Source organism: Sceloporus occidentalis, unplaced genomic scaffold (genome assembly GCF_023333645.1).
Source record: "Sceloporus occidentalis isolate IW3139 unplaced genomic scaffold, rSceOcc1.0.p SCAF_126, whole genome shotgun sequence".
Lineage (NCBI taxonomy): Eukaryota > Metazoa > Chordata > Lepidosauria > Squamata > Phrynosomatidae > Sceloporus > Sceloporus occidentalis.
Window position 1 is genome coordinate 2,914,534 of NW_028317106.1, and position 19,028 is coordinate 2,933,561.

General features: G+C 40.1%; 1 protein-coding gene across 1 annotated transcript; it reads left to right on the top strand.

Annotated features, from left to right (window-relative positions):
• The first annotated feature begins 218 nt into the window (after nucleotides 1-218).
• On the top strand, nucleotides 219-12,557 carry LOC149281975 (monocyte to macrophage differentiation factor-like). Its single transcript, XM_089498858.1, has 7 exons — nucleotides 219-343; nucleotides 6,173-6,254; nucleotides 9,427-9,587; nucleotides 9,906-9,980; nucleotides 10,094-10,195; nucleotides 10,865-10,934; nucleotides 12,354-12,557. Exons 1-7 carry the CDS (start codon nucleotides 219-221, stop codon nucleotides 12,555-12,557), a joined length of 819 nt encoding a protein of 272 aa, XP_089354984.1.
• The last annotated feature ends 6,471 nt before the right edge of the window (nucleotides 12,558-19,028 follow it).

Consider the following 19,028-nt stretch of genomic DNA (forward strand, 5'->3'; position numbering starts at 1 on the left):
GCTCTCTGTGTTCCGGCGACTATTGTCTGGTGATCAGACCTCTGCCCATCCCAAACAGCAGCCCTCTGGCACCGAAGGGGTTAGCATTGTGGGTGGGCGGTGCATGCCGGCTGTCAGTCTGGCTGCCGGCCGTGTGCGCGCTGTGGTTGGTGGGCTTGCTGCTGACGTCACGGGGGGGTGTTGCGGTGACGGTACGGTGGGCTGAGGAGGGGGCGGGCATGCTGCCCGGTGAGAGAGCAGAGCGCTCGGGGCTCCGCCGTCTCGGTGTCCGATGCGGGCTCCGCTTCCCTCGCACTCAGAGTCCGGCCCCGGCTGCACCCATGGTGTCAAAGGACTTCAAACGGTGAGTGATGGGCAGGGGGCGGGATCTGATTGGGCAGGATGGCGGTGCCCCTGTCTGCACCCCGCAGGGAGAATAGATCCCTTACTGGGAGAATCAATCTGCAGCTGAATGAATGGATCCAATTATATGAAGAATGGATCCCCTCACTGGGAGATGGATCCTCTCTCTGCTAGAATGGGTCCCCTTTAGAGAGAACGGGACCCCCACCCCCTTAATTTGAGAATGGATCCCATCCCCTGCTCAGAGAATGGGTCTCTTATTGAAATAATAGATCCCTTATTATTAGATTGGATCCCATCTCATGCTGAGAGAATGTATCTCTCTTTTAAAGAATGGATTCCTTATTGGGTGAGTGGATCTCCTGTTGAAAGAATGCGTTACTTACAGGGAGAACGGATATATCACAGAGACAATGGGTCCCTTGTTGGGAGAATAGATTTCCAGTTGGGAAAGTGGTTACCTTATTGGGAGAATGGATCTCCCACTGAGAGAATGGATCCTTTATTCTGAGAACGCTTCCCTGGCCGAGTGACTGATAGAAAGGTCTCCTCATACATGATTTTATCACCAAGATAATGGAATCGCCTTACAGAATCCTCCAGGATTCTGGATCTGCATGACAGTGACGGATCAGATCCCCCCTGCTAGATCACTCATTGAAAGAATTAATTCACTTATCAATGGATCCCCAAGTGGGAGAAGGGGTTTTCCTGAATGGATCCCCAATATTGATGGCCCCCCTTATAAGAATGAACCCTCATTCATTATTGGTGGAATGGACACCCCATCACCATTTAATGAATTACTGTGTAGGTAAATATTGTCATAAATTTCTCCATCACTGGCATAGTGGGGCCGTCCCTGGTTTCCCCCATTTCTGCTTCATCCCCCAAGTGGATTCATAGCAGAATGGATCCTCCTTACTAGATCCCTCGGTGGGAAATTGGATCCTCCGTTCTTCCTCCAGTACTCGGAGGAGACAATGTGTTGGAGGAGGATACAGAATGTGCTTCCATCCTCTGGTTCCTTCACCGTGAGATGATCCCATTTGCTATTTCTTCAGTAAGAACAGAGCGGTGATCAACACCACTTAATGAACTGGAGTCTTCTAAAGGTTCCATGGAAGAACCCCTAAATTCTATCTATTCTCATACAGAGAAAGGACCCCCCCCCCACACACACACACTCTTCTTATTCACTCTCACCCCTAGCTTCGTAGTGCTGGGCAACGGGATCTAACAAATTCGGAATTATTGGACACCTATGGATTCCTAATCTTAACACGCCCCGAGTTTGAGATCTCATGTAACCCAGAGGAACTTGTGGCCTCCTTAAGACGGTTTCCTCAGAAAATGTATCATTCTCCGAGAACCCCAGAGAGTAGAACGCCCTGGCTTTATTCTCGGCTGATGATGCTCGGGTTGCTCTAAGGTTCTCACGTGTTGATTAACTTGAAGAACGTGACTTTAGAACGTTAATTCTTTCTCCGAAAGTATAATCCAAAGTTCCCGATCGCAATCGAGGACCAAACTTCTTAACAAGACAGTAAACGTCTCTAGAAGAAGGTTCTGAGGTTATTTTTGAGACGTCTTTAGAATTCTGAGGTAACGCGGTGGCTTTTGTGGATACGGTTGAAGGAGATGGCCTTTGACGCTCATCCAGTGGACGTTTCCAGTCAGTCCACAGATATGATGCCAGCCGGCGGACACGTTCTTTCGTATTTTGTTGGGAAAGATACATTTTGGTAGATCGGGGTGGGCTTTGCTTGTTATGTGATATGATTGAGAAAAGAGATGTTCTTCTTCATTACTTCTTTCTTGACGGGAGGTTGGAATGTAGTTTCTACAGAATTCTTTTTCGGTTCAGTAACTCTCTTGTGTCCCGAAGCTCTTATGAAACATGTGAGATATTTCAGCTTCCCAAAATAATCTAGTGGTTTCTAAGGCTCGGCCTGTCTTCGCGTATTAGGTTCAGGCAGAGGAGGACGCTTTGGTTTGGGAGATGTTTGGTGGCCCGGTGTCCACGCTCTGAATTCCACTGCCCGTGAGAGCCTTATGGCCTGGCCGTTCTTCTGGGTTGTCTACCAGCGGAAGGACCTCAAAGCTTAATCATGCATGTTTAAATCCCCTCACTGGATTAACCTCTACCACTTCTGCTGGGAGGCTGCTCCACATATCTACCACCGTCTCCGTACATGGCTATGTCCCCATAGTTACGTGTGCATGTGCCATGGACGCACAGAAAGCGTGTAACTCCATCTGCACGTTTGTAAGCACATTCCGTAGACGCTATTTTGGGTTCGATAACACGCAGCCAGTCGGATGTACTTTCGATAATGATTCTGATGGCGTTAACCCTTTAAGCGCGTGCATGGCATAGAGACCTTGCCGCTGATTGGCCGTGCCGCGGAGCCTGTCCCCATACGGTCCGGCGCGCAGGCTTGCTCACTCCTACATGCGATTCCAGAAAGCGGATGAGATAAGCCGTGGCATGCGTCTGGGGCCGCGTTCGCAGACATCTCCGGGGACCTGACCAACCTCAAGTCACCTTTGGCACAGTTGGATCATCGCTCAAACCTCACATCGCTTCTCTCCCCCGCTTTTCGCAATTCAGGGGAAAAAAAATATTGCGTTTTATTCTCTGAAGGCAAAATATTTTTTTTATTCCAGTCCTTTTGGGTAACATTGTAACATTGTGATATTGTTTAATATCATTTTATTCTCCTTCTGCTTCGTTTTGATCGGCAACCAGAGGGAGGGGTTGGAAATTTGATTTGGGGGTAAAAAATACCAATTTTGTTCTTCCGATTATTCCCTTTTTTTACTACGTTTGTAAGTCTTCATTGTTTCGAATGTAATGTTTGCATATTATGCAAACATTCATTATCATTGCAGTCCTCCTCGCTGATGACATCATCATGTAGCTCCATATGCAAATGAATTGATTGCTGTTAGTTTGCATATTGCGCTGCGCTATGCTGTATGACAGAGACATCGGCTGTACGCTGGCCTCCTGAACGGTAAAAATACTCTGGGATCGTGTGTAGAAACTCGGCATTCATCTACTTCACCTGTAGTGGGAAGTAAATGAATGAGCGGTCTGACACTAAAGAAAAAAATACGGAGGTTGCTATCCCTTTAACCCTTTGAGGAGCAGGAGGGCCACGGAATGCATGGCTGCCCAGGGGTGCTCCCCCTTCAGGACTCGAGGGGTTAAATTTGCTGCACTGGTGCTCTGTGTAATTCTGGTTAATAATTTTTTGGCAAATAAGCAATAATCTGCATCTCTTCTGCGACTGGCACCATTAAAAGCAGTATACGGGGCTCTGGGGGGGCCTTCGGAGAGCGGATCCGTGCCAGGATTTCCTGATCCCTGAAGCTGGAGAATCGGGCAGACTTTAGAGGGTTGCAGAATATTGGCAGACCCTAAAATAATCCCACAGCCAGGAGAAGCATTATATACTGGGACCCAAGAATGCTGTCTTATGTGGTCATTTAGGGTGGTAGATGAGTGGAACAGCCTCCCAGCAGAAGGGGTAGAGGGTAATACAGCAAGGGTATTAAACATGCATGGGATAGACATACGGCTCCTGAATCTAAGACGAGACCAGCGACTGATTGAGGTTTGAGTCTTTACAGCAGGAGAAACGGGCGACTAGACGGGGGCCGGATGGGGCCGATCTGCCGGCAGATTGTGTGTTTTTAATTAGTCCCCAAAATAATTTCAAGACAAAAAAAAAAAAAAAGGGACATCCTGCAGCCGGCACAAGTATCACACAAACACGCTGATGAATGCGGCGGCGCTGGAAACAATGTAACAATCCTGTTTACGCCGACGAGTCTTTTCAGTAAACTTTCTGATGTTGTTTTGCGCAGAAATGTAAACATTTTCAGTACAAAATTTACAAATATTTTTCCCCACTGTTGCTCATCCAGTTTAAAGAGGAGCGTCGGCAAAGCCCTGTCGGCCCCGTCCCCGGGGATCGGCCACCCAGAATCCTTTGTAAACTTTCCTGATCTCTCTCCACGGCTGTCGGGTAACTCCCTGCTGTAACGACTCAAACCTTAATCAGTCGTTGGTCTCGTCTTAGATTCAGGAGCCGTATGTCTATCCCATGCATGTTTAGTACCCTCGCTGTATTACCCTCTACCACCTCTGCCGGGAGGCTGTTCCACCTGTCTACCACCCTCTCAGTACATCTCAGTTAACTGGTCTCTATACCAGGGTAAAGCAGCGGGTAATCCATTTAACTAAGACTCCCACCGGCCTCAGCCGTATCCCCAGTCTTTTACCGCCGGCACCTAAATAAATGTTTTATTATATTGATCTCTCAGGTTCAAGCCGGATTTTTTTTTTTCCTCCCCATATAGGCCAGTGAGCGGCGACAGCCGTTTAGCGTACATTCCTGCACAGCCACATCCATTCATCACGCTTTTTCCCCTACGAAGTCATCGGCTGTAATCTGAGCATTTGCATATTTCTGTCGTTTCGGCTTTTTTTTTTTTTTATGATTACCAAACCCTTCCTGTTGTAAAAGTCCTGTTCCGGGGAGCCGCTTTACTGTAACGTGAAACATTCCCCACCCTGAGCCGAAAATAAACTCAAAAAAAATGTAAAATATGTAAAATAACAAAAAAAAAAACCATTTTTTTTTTCTTTGGTCATAAAAAAACAAACAAAAAAAATCAAACACATCACCGTTCCTTTAATTACTATCATTATGTATTTTATATATATAGCGCCATCATATTCCGCAGCGGTGTACCACATCCAGTGTTTGAGGATATGCCGCCCCCATCACTCTTATCCAGCCTGTAGCCTGGTTCTGTATACCCCGGGATTCCCGGAGAGGGGGTAACTATTGCGGGCTCAGTCGCTGGTTGGTAGCCAGCCTGCAAGCCTCGCCGTTGGGCATATAAGGAAAAAGAGGCGCATTATCTGCCTTATTTCCAGGGAAGGCATGCGCATTCTCCCGGCGCCGTCATGGATTTTCCACCCGGGGCGACCCGCAAACGATTTGGTGTTTACGCGATCCGTCTCGTTCCCAAACCTGCTGTCTCTTTTTAAAATAAGCAGCGCTCGGTCTGTTTAACGCTGCGCGTTCTCTCCACCTAACGCAGTACCGTCATATATAAAATGCAGAGGCTATAGGGTTAAATTATAGTTATTGTATTATACCCAAAAAGAAGAGGGGGAGGGGGGGTATGGTTTTATGAGCACTTTCATGCACAGATACCACTTTTTACCGTTCACATACCTAGCAACGGGGAGAAAAAAATTAGAACCGGTTAACCGAACAAAGCGACATTTTTTTTTCCTGCTTTTGAGGTTTATTTGAACTGGGTTTTTTTTTTTTTTTAGTTTCAGAAGCATCGGTTGTTAAAATCTGAGACTCCATCTGCTTAAATCCAGCCAGTTTTTGGGGCGTATCCAGGTGGTATCCAGGTGGTGTGAGATTCCGAACCATAAAGACAGGCTGGGGGGGATCTTGGCATCATAAATGATCACATCCATGGGTTTCACCTGGCGGGTAGCCACGTCCTCTCGATGCCGATAACTGCGTAGACGTCCGGTACGCTTTACGGGAGATCCAGCCCAGAAAGTTCTAGAAATTACTATTAACGTTCCAAATTAGAACACTGACCCAGGCCAGCTATAAATACTCTCCTCGTGGGAACGTGGCGGGCTTTCTGTGGCTTTATTCGAACGGATTCTGAAACAAAAAGGAAAAGTATCTTTCTCTGCAGCTAAAGCCCGGCAGCCTTCCTGCAACGCGGTGACCTCGGCGGACGCCAATATTTAATTAGCTTCCTGTTTTTATTTTGACAGGTTCATGAACCACAGAGCCCCGGCAAACAGTCGCTACAAACCAACATGCTACGAACACGCTGCTAACTGTTACACTCATGCAGTAAGTACTCGCATGCCACTTCCCTCGCTCCATACAGCTTGACACCCCCCCCCCCACCAACCCTAACTTTTTTTGGTATCCAGATAAGCTTCAATATTTGGCTCGTGAAAATGAACCCCTGTAATTCTTGAGTAGATACCCCAGGAACAGAATCAGACATAGACCTCAACCACGTGCCAACACTCCGGGACCGATGACGCGTTTCATACGTATGAGAACCCACCGGTCCTTATTGTTATTTAAACTCTGGCATGGGTCCACCCGTCGATAAATCGTATAACGTGTCGATGTTGATACATCTTATTCCACCCATGCAGCTGCAGCCTTCTTTCTGATGTCCTTACTAACGTAAGTTGGGTCAGTGAAACCAAAACTTCTCCATGATGATCGCTCTTGATCTTCGGTGCTTCTTCTGAGAAGCCACCATCAACACTTCATCTGATCGTGTTTTAGGAATAGAATTCTGACGGCCTGATGTTCTCCACCTCTTTGCCCAAGGAACCTTGGAAGCCCCGGTTGGAATTCCGAGGTTCCTCCAGCAGACCTCTTGTGATTGACCTGTACGTTCCTTACACTAAGTTCTGCAGACCTCCGGTGGGTAGGGAGAAGACCACAAATACGAAGTTGCCGCCATCGACCGGCGGCAATTGAAGACCCAATGTGCTCTCAATCACCGTGAGCGAGTTGGGAGCGCCCACAAGTGCCCACACGCGCAAGCTCACTTCCAAACATCTAGTTCCTCTGCTTGGATTTACATCAAACCAACGAGCGACATTTGTTTGGGATGTGGCCGACAGCTGTCACCGGGTGGGTCTCGTAGGCCGTGCAGACAGTTAGAAAATGAAGGAAACCGGGGTAAATATTCAGGATTTGAGGCTGAGCAAGAAAGCTGATGAAGGTAATGGTGGGTGTCGCTCCTCAATAAAAACAACAAAATATACTTTCCCAAACTTCCCAATTATTTAAGGTTTAAACTGTACTTTTTTAACTCTTTAATGAGTTAGCCTCTCCCCGCCCTGCGCTTAGTAATAATCATTTACTTTCATACCTGACAAGTGTCCTTTTTTAGTTCCTCTTTGGGCCCAAACCCATTTGCCCCTCTCTCTCTCCTCCCCTGACGCCCCTCTTTGCTCTCCGGATGCCCCTGTTTTCTAGGAGGTCGGAATGTTTGCTGGGTATGAGGGGGTCGCAGGGTTCTACAGCCCTAAAAGCCTCAATAATGTGTGTGTAAAAAAAATAGAAAATGTAGTTTATTTTCTGAATTAAAAACAGGCATTAAATTCAGTTATAAAAAAAAAAATATATAAAAAATCCATGATTTGGGGACCAAAAAACAACAGTAATTTTTTTTTTATATTAATATAAATGGCAGGACAGGCAAAAAATATTTGAGGTTTGCAGTTAATTTTTAGAATTTTAATGGTCTTACTAATTCCAAATATTGTTACATATCGCGAGCCGAAGGAACAAGGAAAGAAACATTTTATAACTTGGCGTGACTGCGGATGAAGAGCCGGTGACTCATCTGAAGTACGCTCTGTCGTTCTGTTCATGGAATTCAAACCGTAGCCGAGTGTTAACCCTGCGCCCGTCCATTTGGCTTCGGCCCCTTTGGTAAATAACGTGTCTGGCCGCGGGACGTCGGGGAGCCTTTCACTCTGTAACCCTTTGCGAGTCGGACCGTTTCTTATAAATGGCTTCCACGTCCCATGATGCCAACCCTGAATACATTGACCGAGAATTTTTGTGGTTAGGCCAACGTGACCTTCACAGGTGGCGCCACCGATCAGATTTAATGTACTAAATTTCACGCCCGATCTCTTTCGCAAGTCGTATTTACCCAGTTTTTTCCTCCCCTTCTATGTTCTGCCATTGAAGTTCACATAAAGAGAAACAATTCTAGAAAGGTGAGGTTCCAGAAAGTGTCTGACGAGGAGCTCCAATGTGGGCTCTTAACTCAACTTAACTTAATTCTGTTTTTTCCAAGCATTACAAGGTTGAGTTCAAATTACTTCTGACCTTAATGGGGCTTCCTCGATTGGTTGGGAAAATAAAACCCAGATAATGCTGGATCGTTGGGTATTTTTGTTAAACAGGCAATCATGCCCAGGGAGCCCAAAGGGCCGGCCCTGGGAAGTTCTCATGTATTTTGACCCTTTTTGGAGGACATCAAGTTAACAAGACCAAGCCTTTCAGTATCCCCAGAAATCGGAGCTATGACCCAACCCAGTTGCGCAACAGAGCTCGCGGAGTACAGATGCCCCGACGATACTCTGTGACGACCCAGATTAGGGTCACCTTGTCCCTTTTTTTTTTTTATTTAGAGGGCTACCTCTGTGCCAACATCAATACAAAAAGGCCCTTTTTTGAGCTGAATTCCAAAACATTCCAGTTCCGTGATGTTCCCGGCCGGCCTTTGATATGCAAACATTCCCTATTGACCGTTCGCCGCACTTTGTCCATTCTCCCATTCTTGTCCTCATTTTGAAGCCTTGGAGGTAGTTGAGACGGCAGTGAAGACCATCTGCATTGGTTGGGTTGGCCAGCCGGGGGGGGGGGTCTGTTCGCACGGTGGTCGGCCAGGCTTGGGGCGGCATACTAAAAAGTTTGCTATTGAGGTTTATTCATCGCTTTGGACGTTCCCACAGCACCATTGGTTCTATAAAAAAAGCTGGATTATCCTGCCGATGGTTCCGTTGCTATGGAAACTTGATAGGAGACCAAGAAGTCTCTGTGAGAATGTCCCTCCGCATTCAAGAAGAAAATAAATAACATAAAAGAGGTGGAACATGTTCAGGAATTACATTTTATTTTTTTTATGAATGCTGTGTCAATTTAAAGGCAAAATGTATTTTAAATAATGTCATTTAAAGAGGTTTTACTTGACTGACGGGGTGGTAGATAAGTGGAACAGCTTTTTTTTTTTAGAATGCTCGTTAGAATGTTCGCGTTTGAAAGTTCCATGGAGAGTTTTGAATTCTCTACCCGGGTCACTATGCGACATCATACGTCATACCCGTACAGATATAAATCTTTATCTGGAATCTGTCTACGATGTGGGTCCGCTAACCACGCACATTCTAGACAGACGCCTGGAGAATGCTCGGGAATGCATTATTATTATTATTATTATTTATTTTTTTTTAATTCCTCTTATTTATTTACTTTTTAGTTCCTCATCGTTCCTGCCATCGTGGGGAGTGCTCTGCTGCACCGCCTGTCCGACGACCGATGGGAAAGCATAACCGCTTGGATTTACGGCTTCGGCCTGTGCACTCTTTTTATAGTGTCCACCGTATTTCATATAGTAACCTGGAAAAAGAGTCACCTACGGTACGGATGTCGATGATCCAGAACCCTGACGTTGTGTATAGAAACGGCTTTACGGAAATATTATTATATAAAGGAGCAATAGTCTATATTAAATTAAAAAAAACTTTTACGCTGCAATGGCAACAAGGCTTTTCAACCTATCATTTAATCTGAATAAAATGTGAGACATGATCGGCCGGTTCAGCGAATCGTGTCCCTTGTCGATTCCCCGCGTCTGTATATTCCCCCAGGGTGACACTTTCTCTCCGTTATTTATTGAGAGCTGTCTCAGGTACGGGGCGTTTCGGGTCACTTTACCTCTTTTTTTGTGTTTTTCAGGACGGTGGAGCACTGCTTCCACATGTGCGACCGAATGGTGATCTACTTTTTCATAGCGGCGTCCTACGCGCCATGGTGGGTGATTGGCGCAGACGATATCTGATTTTCTTTTCTCATTTAAGTTCATTTCTAAAAAAAAAAATAATAATAATAAAATAAAAATGAATTTATTCTGCTGTTCTTCTCAGGTTAAACCTGCGCGAACTGGGTCCCTTGGCTTCTCATATGCGTTGGTTCATATGGCTGATGGCGGCAGGGGGAACAATTTACGTGTTTTTGTACCATGAAAAGTATGTAATAAATGAGAATAAATATTTTCTTTTTTAATGCATTTTACATTTTTTTTTATGACCGGAAAACGCTAGTTACATTTTTTTACATTTTACGAATATTAACAATTCTGATCACCTTGGTTTAGGATAAGAGAGATCACTGCGTGTAGCTCTTAATATGATACATACGTGATCTCACCTTGTTTCAGCCTGGTAGATGTTTTTTCATTTTTTAAGGAAAATTTTATTATTTATTGAGCTACATAGCACCATCATAGTCCATAGCGCTGTACAATATGTACTGACCTTGCCTGGCTTGCAAGCACATTATGCATCTATACATTGCACAAGAAAATAGATTTTTTTTATCCCCAAAAAACTATTTATATCTCCCTGTCTTAAACATAGCGGTATTAACCCTTCGCCCCACGGTGCCTCTGTGTAGATCCTGTGAATGTACGTTGTAGGATAGCAAATGTGACGTATAGTTCGAGTTCACGAGAGCTCCGACCACCGAATAATTCTCATTGTTTTTGCACGTTTCGAGCCGGCTTTCTGCGCATGCACAAGATGTATTTAAATTACGTGGCAAGACGACGGAGAGAGAGAGACGTCCGTCCCGTTACATCATTATTATTTTTTGGGGGGGGCATTTTGAGCCATTAAGAACCTATTTATTCCTTTTAGGTATAAGATTGTTGAACTCCTCTTCTACTTAGCAATGGGATTTTCACCTGCCTTAGTAGTGACATCCATGGTAAGGAACGCCTGTTCGTGGATGAAACTATTATTTATTTATTTGTTAATAAGTATATTTGTAAATAAAATGTAAATCTATACCATTCCCTGTATTTCCTGCATTAAGATTAATATCTAGATTTTTTTTTTTTACCAAAATTACCATTGATATAAATAATTATAATAATATAATATAATTATAATTAATAATAATCTTTATTATTAATTATAATATATATTTCATAATAATTGATCATTTTCTGTATTCCCGTTACTATTTGTTATCCGCACTATTTTTCTTCCATATGTAATATTTAAAATTAGATACGCCCTCTCTGTGATATAATAATTGTGCTCCAGTTTCTATCTAACCCTGTAATAGGCTTTAATTAATCTTATTGGTTTTGGGTCAGCAGGCACTCTTTATGTATAAAGGGGGGGGGGGGTTGTCCAAATTATAAATGATTTGCTACATGGCTGGCAATAAAATACTGGATTTACCAAAGTGCTTGTCGTGTGGATTATACTGGGAATCTGCCATCTGTCTCAATACCGAGCCATCTGCTACTGAAATAAAAAAAAACAATTAAAAAATTATATTAAATATAATAATCTACACCGTTTTTTTTAATGTTTTTTTTTTTTAAGTTATATATTTTTTTAAACCAATACGAAAAAACTTTCCGGGACAAATGTGTCACAAAAAGCTGCTAAAAACAGTAGATTTATTTTTTATTTTTTTTACCTTTTTTTTTTAAGCAATGGGACATTATAAAAATTTTTACCTGATGACATAAGCAGCTTAAGTAAATTTCACATAGTTATTAATAATGTGGGTGCCTTAAAATGCAATGTAAAAATAGCTGCGTATTCTAGAACACAAGTGGAAAGAGTGTATCAAATCTATTGGGAGAAATAAATGTGTATTTACTAACAGGATAATTAAAATGAAATAAAAAATATTTGTCTTTAAAAAAAAAAAAAAAAGAAAAGAAAAACAATTAAAGATAATTATCGAGAAATAAATCAAGCATTAAAATAAAATAAAAATCTTATTCTTGTGCACCAAGCAGAAATGTCATATTTTCTAAATACTGAACCAGACCCCTGTAAATTTTAAACACCTTCAATTATTTTTTAAATTTAATATTATAATTTTTATTAGATGTTATTATTAGAGTTTAAATTAACAGTTTGGAAAATAACAACCTACAAAAAAATATATTTATTTAAAATAAATAAAAAATTAACGCCTCCACCTTCAAAAAAAGTTTCTCTGAACTGAAAATTTAAATACATCTTTTTCTGCTTCAAAAACACTTTTTTTTTTATTTTTTTGTTTTTGTTTACAAAGTAGCTTTAGAAGATGTTGACTATTTTGTTAACTAAGCTCTTTTTTTTTCTTTGAATTTATTCTTTGGTATTCTTCGCCCCGCAGAATAACACGGAGGGCTTGCAAGAACTGGCGTGGGGAGGTCTCATCTACTGCCTGGGGGTCGTATTCTTCAAGAGCGACGGAATCATCCCATTCGCTCACGCCATATGGCACCTCTTCGTCGCCCTCGCCGCCGCCGTGCACTATTACGCAATCTGGAAATACCTTTACAAGAGTCCATCCGCCGACATGATCCGTCACGTATGACAAAACATTTAGCGGTTATCAGTATTACTTGATCCTTTAAGGAATGTATGGCGAGGCGAGGGGGGGGGGGGATTTTACGATACACACAAAAATGCACTGACTTTATCTGGTTCCTTAGGAACAACAACTGTGAACAAGATGTGTATCGTTTCCATATATATTAACAATATATATATATATATATATATATATATTATGTTATAAATATATATATATATATATATATATATATAATTTATAATAAATATATATATATATTTATAATAAATATATATTTATAATATAATATATATATATTTAAATAATATATATATTTATAATATATATATATATATATATTTATCATATACTATATATATATATATTTAAATAATATATATATATATAATATATATATTTATAATATATATATGGAAAGGCCCATTCCGCCATTATTGCAGCTGCTCTTGTTAGCACTTGCGATTGGCTTACTTAATGTTTACAAAGCAGAGAGATTTTTTCTTTAATCTGTACTTTTTGATCACATTTTTTAAACAGCAGAGACGTATTTCTTTACAAAAATGAATTACCATATTTTCAAACACGCCAGTGGTTATGGGGGAAAAAAAAAGAGGGTATTTTTCCCCCCCTCTGTTTATATAGGCACTTAAAATAAAAACCAGGATTTATATACATTCCAAAAAGCCGCACACATGGCTCGTCGGGCTGCAGCGCGTTTACTGCCTACGCTAAGCTGAAAAAAACCCATCGGTCTCGTGCGTCTAAAAATGATCTAGAAGTCGGCGGTGCTTAAAAACGATCTAAAATAAACCCTAAAAAAGAATCCATTCGTGAGAGCAGAAATTTGTATTTCTACTTTACCACTGAAATTATGAGCCAAGGAAGATTTTCTTTTGATGGGTCCAGAAGCAGCGCCTCTGGGATCTCCTAACTGGACTTAGAATACCATCCCTGCTTGAAAACAGGTGATCTTGTCTGAGCTTTTATTTGTATCTCTATTCATGCAGGAACCTCTTCTCACTTTTAAGTCCTTTCAGGAGTACCTAGAGGGGTCTTCAGGACCCCCGCTCGTCGTGCCCGGTATTAATAGAAACGGTATTTCAAGTTGCTGTTAACATAATGTTGACCTTTTGAATCATATTTTAAAGTACGGCATGTGGTGCTGGTATAATGTAAATGAGTATTTTTTTGTGACCAAGCAGTTTTGACAGACGAGTTGTAACCTGTGTATGGCGTCCATGAGGCTGATAAAAAAAAAAATATATATATATTTATATTATTTTTTAAATAGTTTTTTTTTTTTTTTTTTTTTTTTTTTTAGTAAAGAGGCCAAAAACTGTTTTTTTCCTGCAGATGGGAAATGAGAACCGATAAGGAACTTGGCCTGTAACATCTCACCTCGACGTCAGTGATTACATTTATTCACTAGATAAACTGCATTTTATATCCTTTACATAAAACCGAGAGGTCCTCTCTCTCTGATCGGCGGGGGGGGGGCAAAACGATAAATCGAGTAGGCGATGTCATGTGATGTAGCAGGAGGTGCTTTGCATGTTTCGTGCCGGAATAGTTGAGTGTCGGCAAAAGCATTGTCTTTGAGAGAAAGATGCTCCGTGTAAGGTTTAGTGCTGGAAAATGGCGCGTTGGCGCCCGTGGGCATGAATGTCTTGAGACGTTTTGCGAGTGTCTTATATTAAGATGTCCGTTTATTTTTGTTTTCACGCCACGATGCCTTGTCTTTAAGTCTTTCCCTTGTTGACGTAGTTATTTGTGCTCCTCCAGGACTCTGTTCTTATTATAGATAATAGATTATTATTGTTTGTCGACTTTAACAATGTATCTCAGGACGCTTTCCGAAGAGATACTGTAGCTATAAAAAAAAAAAAAAAAAAAAAGAGGGCTTCGCAACATCAAATAGAGAAGAAAAAACCTGAAATAAGGTCAATGGAATGGTGTGAATTTAAAATGTTCATTGTAGTTCATACCTACTCTGGTTTTTGTGGACCACCAATGGTCCAGTTTTTATGGAGATCCCTATGTTGAACATGGCTAGATATTGAATAATCTTGGGTGATCCTCCCGTGTTGGTTGTAGAACCGCTTCCATATGATTTGATTTCGTTGGGTAGGTCATAGTCACCGTTCCTCAAACCAAGGAGAACGATCATTTTGATCTTCTCCTTATTTTGGACCTGGCTTAATGAACCTACGGCTGTGATCCTTCTTGTAGAACGTGTTCTCTCTGTCCTAAGCTAGGGACTATTTAAAACGGCCCTGCCACGGACATCCAGTAGGACAGCCCTGCCCTAGAGGTATTTTTTTGATATTCTCGCTTACCTTTAGTATCGAAAAAAAAATTAACCAAAACAATTTGTTGGTAATTTGCAGTGTTACGAACATTCTTATAATAAACAAAAGCTTACTTTACTTTTAACCCAACTAAAAAACCAACCCCCCCCACCACCACCACCACTAGGTGGACCTTTGGCTTCTCAGTTCTTATTTTATGTATGCAGTCATCGGGGGGGGGAAATATATGAAATGTGAAAAAGTTCTAGTCCTGGAAACGGTTAATGACTTGGGGAAAACCATTATTTGCAGATTGTAGGGCCCTCCAAAAAAATTTATTACATTAAAGTATCAATTTACACGTAGATATTCTCATCTGTTTAGGTCGGAATCTACCATGAATGTTTTTGTTTTCTTTTGATCTCTACCTCTAAATGTATTATCCAGTATTGGTAACAAAAGTGCCAGTTTTTTGTCTTTTTATTGACTTTGTAGGGCTACGTGTATTTGTCCATAATTACAATGTATCTGTCTCTTGTTGATAAAAGTTCCATGTTTAGTGAGTCAAACAATGACTAGATTTAAAATGTAGAGCAATTTGGGTAAAAATCAGGCAAAATTACAATTAATTTGGCAAATTCACAGTTTAGTAGAGCTCAACTGAATTCAATATTTGTTGACGTCAATGGGAACTCAACTCAAACTGACTTTCCCTCTGAGTGGACGATACAGACGCAGAATCCACATTTTTTGGCCCAAATTATTATTGATGACTAATTAAAGATATCGCAGACATTGATTATTAAAGAACGTGAACGTAAGATGAAATGTTTTATAGAAAACAACTTGAATTACGAATTCCAGAACTACCTTCCAATAATACAATCCCACGTGTATTTCGAAGAAAAAAACCCCAAAAAACTAAAATACACGACTTCTGGAAAGGTAAATTGAAATAAAAATCACGGATTTGATTATTTAGGGCACTTTTTACATCAACAAAACAAGTCTATTTCTAGATATTGGTTTAATACAAAAAGGAAACGAATGTTTGTGTCCAAAAGTTAATATAATGATTTTTTTTTTTAATAAAATACAAATTTAATTTAAATTAAAATCTGTTATTAAAATGGATTGCGGACAATTTGCCTGCCACAATTTTGTGTGCGTGTTAACGGGAGCAACGCGTCCCAAGTGCATTTGTAGCTCAAATTTTGTACGCCTCTTTCCAGTTTGTCCGCTCCACTTTTGTACTTGATTGTGTACCTTGACCACTAAACACGTAGCTGCTCCGTGTACTTTGCGTTTTTAACATTTGTGGATTGTCTTTAAGTATTAACTAAAAATGGTTTGAGATTAAACTTTTTCCACTTGTCTGTAAACCTTTTTTTTTTTTTTTGTGTTTGTTTTTCATTCTCATTCATTTTCAGTGTACAAATAATAAAAAAAAAAAAAAAAAAAAAAAAAATTTAAGCACATGGCGTTTTCTTGTTGTTATAAGGTCCAAAAAAAAAAAAAATGCGAATAGGAAGAACAAATTAAAATGTTGTCCGCTCGGCCAGCCTTGTCATACAGAAGAGCTGGGATGCTTTGATTAACGGTCCATTAGAGGTAGGACACTAAGGGGTAGATAAAATTTAACTCGGATTAGGATTTTATTATTTCATTTGCACCACAAGTACATTTTTGTGATGGACATCGACTGAGAGCCATATTGCGATTATTTGGGATTCATTAGTACTAGAAATTAGCAAAATTAGGATGAATAGGATGAAAAAAAGGAAACGTCTGAGGTTCTGAAAATGTATGTATCTTTCTTTCTTTGCTGCCCAAATAAAATGTATCAACGCCGACCGGCGACTGAATTTTCCATTCAAGGCATTTGAGTGACCTCTAGTGGTAGAAAACAGAACTGCTGCAACAAAACCGGAGGCTACAATTATTCCTTTCCTTCATCCACCAGGAGGGAGCAAATCCACGAACACGCATGAACTCACCCGAACACGCATGTAATAGAGCAAGGCTTACTTCTTCCAGCGTTTTCCATTTTCAATAAAACTACAGCCTGAGAACAAATATTCAGCTTCCCCGTCAGTTATATTACATGACCTATAATAACAAAGATTAAAGTCTAGAACATGTCAACGTATCGGCCCCATTCGGCCCCCATTTAGTCGCCTGTTTCTCCTGCTGTAAAGACTCAAACCTTAATCAGTCGTTGGTCTCGTCTTAGATTCAGGGGGCGTATGTCTATCCCATGCATGTTTAAATACCCTCACTATATTATCCTCTACCACCTCTGCTTGGAGGCTGTTCCACTTATCTACCACCCTCTCAGTAAAGTAAAGCTTCCTTCCATTCCATCTCAGCCTCTGACCCTCTAGTGTTAGATTCTGGCCTCCTTTGATCTGTATTTGAAAGTTTCTATCCCACCCCCCTCTCTAGGTTAATTACTGCTGAGTGTCTGTATTCTCTGTATGGAGGGTAAAACAGAATTTTTGGGTACAAAATACAGTAGGGGGTTATGTATAAAAACCCTTATCACCATGGCAACCAATGAAATGCCCCTTCTGATTGGATCATTCCATAAGACGCTAAGGTGATAGGCTGCGGCACACGGGGGTGGGGCCTCATCGCCCAGAAGGATGATCTGTCCCCCTCCCCCGTTTTGGTGGGACGGCCACCCCAGACCAGAATATGTTCTTCCACGTGTGGAGAGGGGCCCCGAACTTTATACAGTGGGCTCCTTCCTGGTAAAAAAACCAAAACAAAACTAAAACAGCAAATATTTTCTTTACAAAAAAATGCTCAAAGAAGGAAAAAATGTCTCAGAAACTTTTAACATTTTATTAAACATTACAAATAAACAAAGGGAATGAGTGATGCCGACCCAATGCCAAACCCATTCCTTGACAATAAACACAGAGTTATTGGCATAATATAACTATATAATAAGCGTGAAATTATTTAGCGCCATCATAAAAAAAACCCACAATGCTTGATGTCATCAGAAATGTAGCTTTCATATTTTTTCTTTAAATCTTTGAATAATTTTGTTAGGTTGCATTGTTATGAAATATTTTATGATTGTTAATGCTATGTACACAGATGCATAACGCACGCGGATACAGTAAATTCCCTGCGTAATCACCAATGGGCTCCTGTAAATAGAAAAATAGAGTATTTTTATTTACCATTTTTTATCTTATTGGCTCATGAATTTATATAAATGTATTAAAATATATAAATTCATAGGTATGTATATGTGTATATGTATATAAACAAATATATATAATTATTTTTTATGTAATAATTAGTTTAATCGCTTCTATTACCAAATAAGACTGTTGTCTTAAAAAAAAGGTAATTATTTTTGTGTGATATTGGTAGAATAAATGCAATTAAGACTTTTAATGTGAATACAAGGCACCTGTACTGCTAAGAATTTAAGTTTTTATATTTTTATCAGAAAATATTCTAATTTTTTAAAATATTTTCAGTATACAATTTCAATGTAAAAAAAAAAAAAAAGGTGCCTTGAAAAAAAAAAATACATATATATGTTTCAAAAGATGTAATCTTGAAATCTTAAACTCATGTCAGCCCTTTATTACCCGACTTAATTTTAAATGTATTTTTATTGAAAAATATTTAGTATATTATGGGTCTTATTTTAAAAGTAAAACTCATGTTAAGTCGGGTTCTGAAGATATTATATATTCCTAATATCCAATATTTATTAAATGCGTAATACTCTGCGATATTGGAGCTATTTGTTAAAATTTCTACAATTTTGTAATTAAAAAGTTATGCACGATTTCAGTCCAAAATGAGTGTTTAAAGATTGTCATTAGAATTTCATTAAAATTTAATGTTTGCATAATAATGTATTTTTTTTTAGAAATAGATGGAGAATAGTTATTGAAAAGGGTAAAATAAACGTTACATTTAATTGTTAAATTCTAAAGGCGTTTTACCCATTTTTTTTTTTATTTTTTTTTTATTAAAAAGTCATTGTTTTTACCAAATCAGTATTTTTTTATTTTTTTTTAAATACTAAATATTAAAGCACCCATTTCTACGTTATGTAGTGTTTCCGTAAAATTGATTTTTTCTCATACGAGTATGAACTCAATATGAAATAAAAAAAAACAAAAAAAAAAAAAAAAAAAAAAACCACACT